Raw genomic sequence first — 6,667 nt, 5'->3', positions numbered from 1 at the left:
CTAATTGCCCTGGAGAAGGTGGGCAAATCATTGAAGCACAAATAAATATCGAGTTTAGAGTCATACAGCACGGAAACATACCCTTTGGCCCAACATGTCTATGCCGACCAAATATCCTAAATTAACAACACAAAAATAATACAACTACCATTAATTATATGTGAAAAAGCTACAAACAACAATTTAATTCAATCTCCAAAGAAGTACCGTTTGGGCTTTGGAGACACAAAACTCTTCCACAAAGAACTAGTTTCAGTTTAGACACCACCCTCTCGTGATACAACAGGCTCAGACTGTTGACTTAAGTTGCTATTAGCAACCAGGTTTTAATAGTGTTCTTGTGAGCTGCAGCAGGCCCCTGGTGGTGTTGGTATAAAGTCAGCTAATGCCTCCAAAAAAGAAAACCTTTGTCAAGAGAAAGAAGAAAAAGGTCACCAAAAAAGAGCCTCAGCAAACATCAGTTAATAACAAGAATCTTCCAGAGCCTCCTAAAGCTGATTTTGTACCACCACCCTCTATGCTGAGGGAAAAGGTAAAGCTGTACTTAATCCGTGAGAATCATTGTCAAGATTGATCTGATAATGTTTGAGGCTGCTCGGTGAGTTTTGTCACTGTAATTCCTCTTTGCTGAGTGCTCTTTCCATCTTCTCTATTGTATATGACATTTAGAGACTGAAAGATGCCCCCTGCAATTGTGTGACTCAGAATAAACATTTCATCTTTCAATTCTTTAGTTCATCCCCTCCCCTTCCTCTCTTAATGAAGCTCCTTCCCTATGGGTTATGGATCTATACCTACCGCCAACTATGCCACCCATCACCACCAAACTCCCTTACCCCCACCACAATCCCTGCCCCTGCACCTCTGATGGTAACCTAGCTACCAACTATTAGTCACATTTTAACCTGATCCTCAGATGAAGGTGAAATGAAAGGAAGTAATAAATGGACTAAGATATTAAAAGTTGGTTATGCTAGTTTGATCCTGGTTGGTATTAAAGTTATATGTGTGTGTTTCTGTGTATGTGTATGTCTGTACGTCTGTGTGTGTCTCTGAGTGTCTGAGTGGAGGGCCAGGGAGAGAAATTCTGGTGTTTTTCCCCTTTCCTGATGCCTTTACAACCACCCCTCCCCCTTTAATCATCCCTTCACATCCTTCGGATGCCTGCAACTGAAACAACTCACTCTGTGCTTGAAGTCTTGCATGAAGTTCTGAGGTTTGAGGTTAAATGGTTTGGAAGAACAGTCATACAAGACTTGAAATGTTAACTCTGTTTCTTTCCCCACAGATGCTGCCAGACCAGTTGAGTTTCTCCAGAACCTCAGTGTTTGTTTCAGATTTCCAACATCCACAGTATATACTTTACTTGAGATGTTTTATGTAGGTTTAGCAAAATGTCTTGATCATTTTATTCTCTGCCTCTATTTCTAAAGCATGTCGAAAGCTCAGTTTTCAGTATAATTTAAACTTTGCAATCATGACTTGCACACAACTTAGTCAACATATTGTGCAAACAACTTCACTTTTTTGAACCTGGCCCTGTGCAGTACACAAACTGCAACGTCTTAAAGGCTTCAACCACACAAGCACACAAACAACAATCCCATGTACGTGCACATCACTCCTGGTTTCACCTAGGTTTAAAATTGTAAAAGACTTCAAGTAAATCAGCATCAACCAAGTGGGGAAGCAGGTAGTGTACATAATGAGGCTTGGCTCTAAGTCCAGACCAATGAAAGCATTAGCTCAGCAGAAGGCTCTGTTTTGACAACTGAAATGAATTGGTGACTTTGCTTGATTGATACCTTTAAGTGCTGACAGTAAATTGTTTTCTCTGTGATCTCTTTTGTCAATGTCTCAGAGTTTATCATCAGACAAGGTTAAGGGAGTGAAATATTTGAAAGCTCTGTTATTTGTTCTTTAATGGTCTGTCTGTTTGAAATTTTTAGAACGTTATAGGAACAGCGGTTTTGTTTCCAGAAAACAACGTATGATTTTTTTTTCTGTCTTTGCTGTTCCAAACTTGCCATTGTTATTATACATCTCATTGTTTGTGTACATAATGCATCCTGGGCAGATGAGTAAGGGTTGGCATGAATGGGACACAGCAAGTCCTTTGGAACGTATCTTTCAAAACATTCCCAGATCCAGACTATGGCTCATGACTGCTCTGAAAGGCTATTAATTACAATTTGGAGGTCAACATCGATGAAAGTTGTTGGGAGTTGGAGATTGCCAGGAGATGCTTGCTGGATTATGAAGCTAGCTGGATCAGGAATACAGGTGCAAGGTGCAGATTCTTATCTTGTGCCAGCAAAATGTGGGAGTGCTAAAAATCTCCAGATCAGGCCCTGCATGCCATTTCTAAATGGCCCCAGAGTCACTTTGACTCTGCAAAACTTTAGATTTTACCCCTGTTTCCTCTTTTAAATCATTTGTTAAAACTTACCCTTTTGACCAAGCTTTTGGTCATTTATCTAAAGTTTCTTTTATATGTTTGGTACAAATTTCTTCTGATTATGCCCCATTATAATGGGCCTTGGGTCATTTTACTCCATCAAAGGCGCTCTATAAATGCAAATCACTTTCTCTGGTACTGTTGAGATGTTGGACAACATTGGAGGCCTGTGATCTCTTGAATCTTCTGTCCACCACAGATACTGGCTTTTCTGCATGAATTGAAGGATAAACAGCAGGAGATGGCTAAGAGAGAATTGTCAGACAAAATTCACCAGGAACTGATAGCCCAGGACATAAGGGATCTCAGGCTAGTGTTTGATATCACTGACACAAGGAACGCAGGGTAAATGTCAGAGAAACTTCTACATACCTCAGGACTCACAGAAAGAAAAAAAAGCACAGCAAGACTGAAACAAGAACATAAATGCTGAAAACATACAGCAAACTGGTCAAGATCTGTAAGGGGAGAAGTGCTTCATCATACCTTTGAGCCTTGTATTCTTATTTCTTTACATACCACAGGCTTGGAGTAAGAATTCATGCAGTTATAGAGTCATACAGCATGGAAACTGACCCTTCAGTCCAACTCACCCACGCCAACCAGACATTGCAATCTGACCCAATCCCATTTGCCGGCAATTGGCCCAAATCCCTCTAAACCTTTCCTATTCACATACCCATCCATATGCCTTTAAATGTTGTAATTACAAACGCCTCCACCACTTCCTATGGCAGCTTTTTCCATACACACAACACACTCTGTGTGAAAAAGTTACCCCTCAGGTCCCTTCAAAACCTTTTCCCTTTCATCTTAGATCAATGCCCTCTAGTTTTGGACTCCCACCTGAGGAAAAAGACATTGGCTGTTCACACTATCCATGCCCTTCATGATTTTATAAACCTCTACAAAGTCAACCCTCAGTCTCTGACGTTCCAGGGAGAAAAGCCCCAGCCTTTTCAGCATCTCCTTATATCTCAAAATCTCCAGTCCCGGCAACATCTTTGTAAATCTTTCCTGCACCCTCTCAATTTTAACAACATCCTTCCTTTAAAAGGGCGGTCTGAATTGTATGCAGTATTCCAATAGTGCCCTCACCAATGTTCTGTACAGCCTCAACATGGCGTCCCAACTCTTATACTCAATGCACTGACCAATGAAGGCAAGCATGCTAAATGCGTTCTTCACCACCCTGTCGACCTGCGACTCCACTTTCAAGGAACTATGCACCTGCACCCCTAGGTCTCTTCATTTGCCACACTCCCCAGAGACCTATCATTAACTGTAAATGTCCTGCCTTGCTTTGCCTTAACAAAATGCAACACCTCACATTTATCTAAATTAAACTCCATCTGCCAGTCCTCAGTCTATTGGCCCATCTGATCAAGGTTCCATTGTACTCTGAGACAACCTTCCTCATTGTCCACTACACCACATATTTTAGTGTGATCTGCAAACTGACTAACCATACCTGCTATATTCACATCCAAATCATTTATTTAAATGACAAAAAGCAGTGGACCCAGAACTGATCCTTGCGGCACACCACAGGTCACAGGCTTCCAGTCCAAAAAACAACCTTCCACCACCACCTTCTGTGTCCTACATACAAGCCAATTTTGTATCCAATTAGCTAGGTCCTCCTGGATCCCATGTGATCTTACCTTACTAACCAGCCCTACTACTTGGAACCTTGTTGAACCCTTTGCTGAAGTCCATTTAGACAATGTCTACCACTCTGCCTTTATCAATCTTCTTTGTCACCTCTTCAAAAGCCTCAATCAAGTTAGTGATGCACAAAGCAATGCTGACAATCCATAATCAGTCCTTGCCTTTCCAAATACATGTAAATCCTGTCCCTCAGAATGCCCTCCAACAACTTATCCATCACTGACAAAAGTCTCACTGATTTGTAGTTCTCTGGCTTTTCCTTACACCCTTTCTTAAATAATTGCACCACATTAGCCACTGTCTGGGATTCCAGCAACTCACTTGTGATTATCGATGATATAAAAGTCTTAGCAAGGGGCTCAGCGATCTCTTCCCTAGCTTCCTACAAAGTTCTGGGAAACACCTTGGTTGGCTCTTGGGGATTTATCTACCATTATGCATTATAAGACATCCAGCACCTTCTCTTCTGTAACTTGAAGCCTTTTCAAGACATTAATATGTATTTCCCCAAGTTCCCTAGCTTCTATGTCCTTTTCCACAGTACATACTGATGCCAAATATTTGTTTAGTGTCTCACCCATCTCCTTTGGTTCCATACATTAGACAGCCTTGTTGATCTTTAAGGGGCCCTATTTTCTCCCCAGTTACTCTTTTCCCATAATGTTACTTACAGAATCTCTTTGTATTCTCCTTAACCCTGTTTGCCAAAGCTATCTCATGTCTCCTTTTTTGCCCTCCTGATTTCCCTCTTAAGTGTACTCCTACTGCCCTTATACTCATCTAGGATTCACTCGAAACCCAGCTGTCTAAATCTGATATATGCCTCTTTCTTTTTCTTGACCAGAGTATCAATTTCCCTAGTCATCCAGCTTCCACACACCTACCAGCCTTGCCCTTCACCCTAACAGGAACAGACTGTCTCTGAACGTTAGCTGTGTCGCTTGCTATACTCAGCACAGAATATATACAGGAACATTTTATATGTTGCATTTAAGAACAATGCATAACTTTAAGTTATTTCAGATTTTTGTATTTTGTGTGTTAAGAAGCAGAAAACAGAGAGTCATTTTTTGGCAAAGATCTGTAGCTCAGGTTGTGGATGTGATTGTTGACTTGCTCACCGAACTGGCTTGTTTTTGTTGAGATGTTTCATCACCATGCTAGGTGACATCATCAGTGGAGTCTCCAATGAAGCAATGTTATTAAGGAGAGTTCATCGCGCCGTTTTGCTGCTATACACAAATACACGAACATCAGCTATCAGCAAACCTGCATGATAAAATCTCTTTAATATTGGTACATTCAGACAATGAAGGCCATCAGTTTAACTGGGACAAGGTAACCACAGTAGCCCAAGGGAATTCCTAGAGGCATGGTTCTCCACCCATACTTCAATCAACAAACACATAGAATTGGATGCCATATATAAACCCATACAGATCAAAACTGGAAATGACATTACTCACCATAATAGACCAGACAGTATAAATTCCAAGCAGAGTAGAATAACATCGCTTCATCGGAGGCTCCACTGATGATGTCACCTAGCATGGTGACAAAACGTCTGAACAAAAACAAGCCAGCTCGGCGAGCATATCAACAATCTCAGTCATTTTAGAGTTTCATTTGTGAACTTTGGTGACAGTAGTCTGGAAGCATGTTTTGTTTACATGCATTTTCATGAGGTATTACAACCTGAAAGCAGAGGTAGGGTTATATTTCAACGTATTAATAAAAAAGGTTATTGGTTGCTTCATAGCAACTGATGTTCCCTCTCTGCTCAGAGGGTCCACAAAGCCAATTCACATGTGGACTCATTGACCTCCAATTCTGAAAGTCACTGCCAAGTATGGACCTCAGAGGCCAGTGCAGCAGAAGGAAAAGTTAAAGAAAATGTAGAAAGCAACAGCTGTCCAGTGACGCAGAAAAGCAAAACAATCCAGAAAGTCAGTCTGTGTGGGTGTGCTAGAGGGATGAGGCTGAACTATTAAACTCTCTGTAAGAAATCTAGCAAGAAAACTACTAGAAATTGAAATCAGGGGCACCCATGTTTGCTCTGAAGTTAAATTAATAATGAGTTTAGTTTGTAGGTTGTTGTTTTATGTTTTGGGGAGATACCAGCTGAAGATAATAGGATCTAGTGAATGCATAGAAAGGAAACTGGTTACAGTTATGCCACCGTGAGTAAGAATCCTTGGTGTGGAGACAGTGATGATTCTTCACTGAGGTAATGGCATTGCCAGGATAAAATGAAAAGTGTGACTTGAATTTTTTGGTGTTTGCAATGAAATCTTCCCAACATTTTGTCTACTGCAATAGAGCTCATGTTTTTTGTTTTCCCCCTTGTTTAATATTTATTTAATTAAACATTGCTAAAAGGAGAGAAGTTGAAGCTTTTTGGTTTACACTCATCAGAACTAGGAAGCAAGGAAACAGACTTGAAAAGAAAGAGAGAGATAGTAGGAACTGCAGATGCTGGAGAATCTGAGACAACAAGGTGCAGAGCTGGATGAACACAGCAGGCGAAGCAGCATCATA

At 40.9% G+C, this 6,667-nt stretch overlaps 1 protein-coding gene across 1 annotated transcript in view; it reads left to right on the top strand.

Moving 5' to 3' along the window:
• Positions 1 to 383: 383 nt before the first annotated feature.
• Positions 384 to 6,667, top strand: part of LOC109913431 (caltractin-like) — a 13,113-nt gene continuing 6,829 nt past the window's right edge. Inside the window, exons 1-2 of the mRNA XM_020512943.2 lie at positions 384 to 532; positions 2,658 to 2,803. Of these exons, the coding sequence (XP_020368532.2) occupies positions 386 to 532; positions 2,658 to 2,803 (293 nt within the window). The 5' untranslated portion in view covers positions 384 to 385. The remainder of the gene's footprint in view (positions 533 to 2,657; positions 2,804 to 6,667) is intronic.

This window comes from Rhincodon typus, chromosome 31 (assembly GCF_021869965.1).
Source record: "Rhincodon typus isolate 14 chromosome 31, sRhiTyp1.1, whole genome shotgun sequence".
NCBI classification, from domain to species: Eukaryota; Metazoa; Chordata; class Chondrichthyes; order Orectolobiformes; family Rhincodontidae; genus Rhincodon; species Rhincodon typus.
Note: the sequence above shows the minus strand (reverse complement) of the source record. Positions and strands in the feature narration are given on the sequence as shown.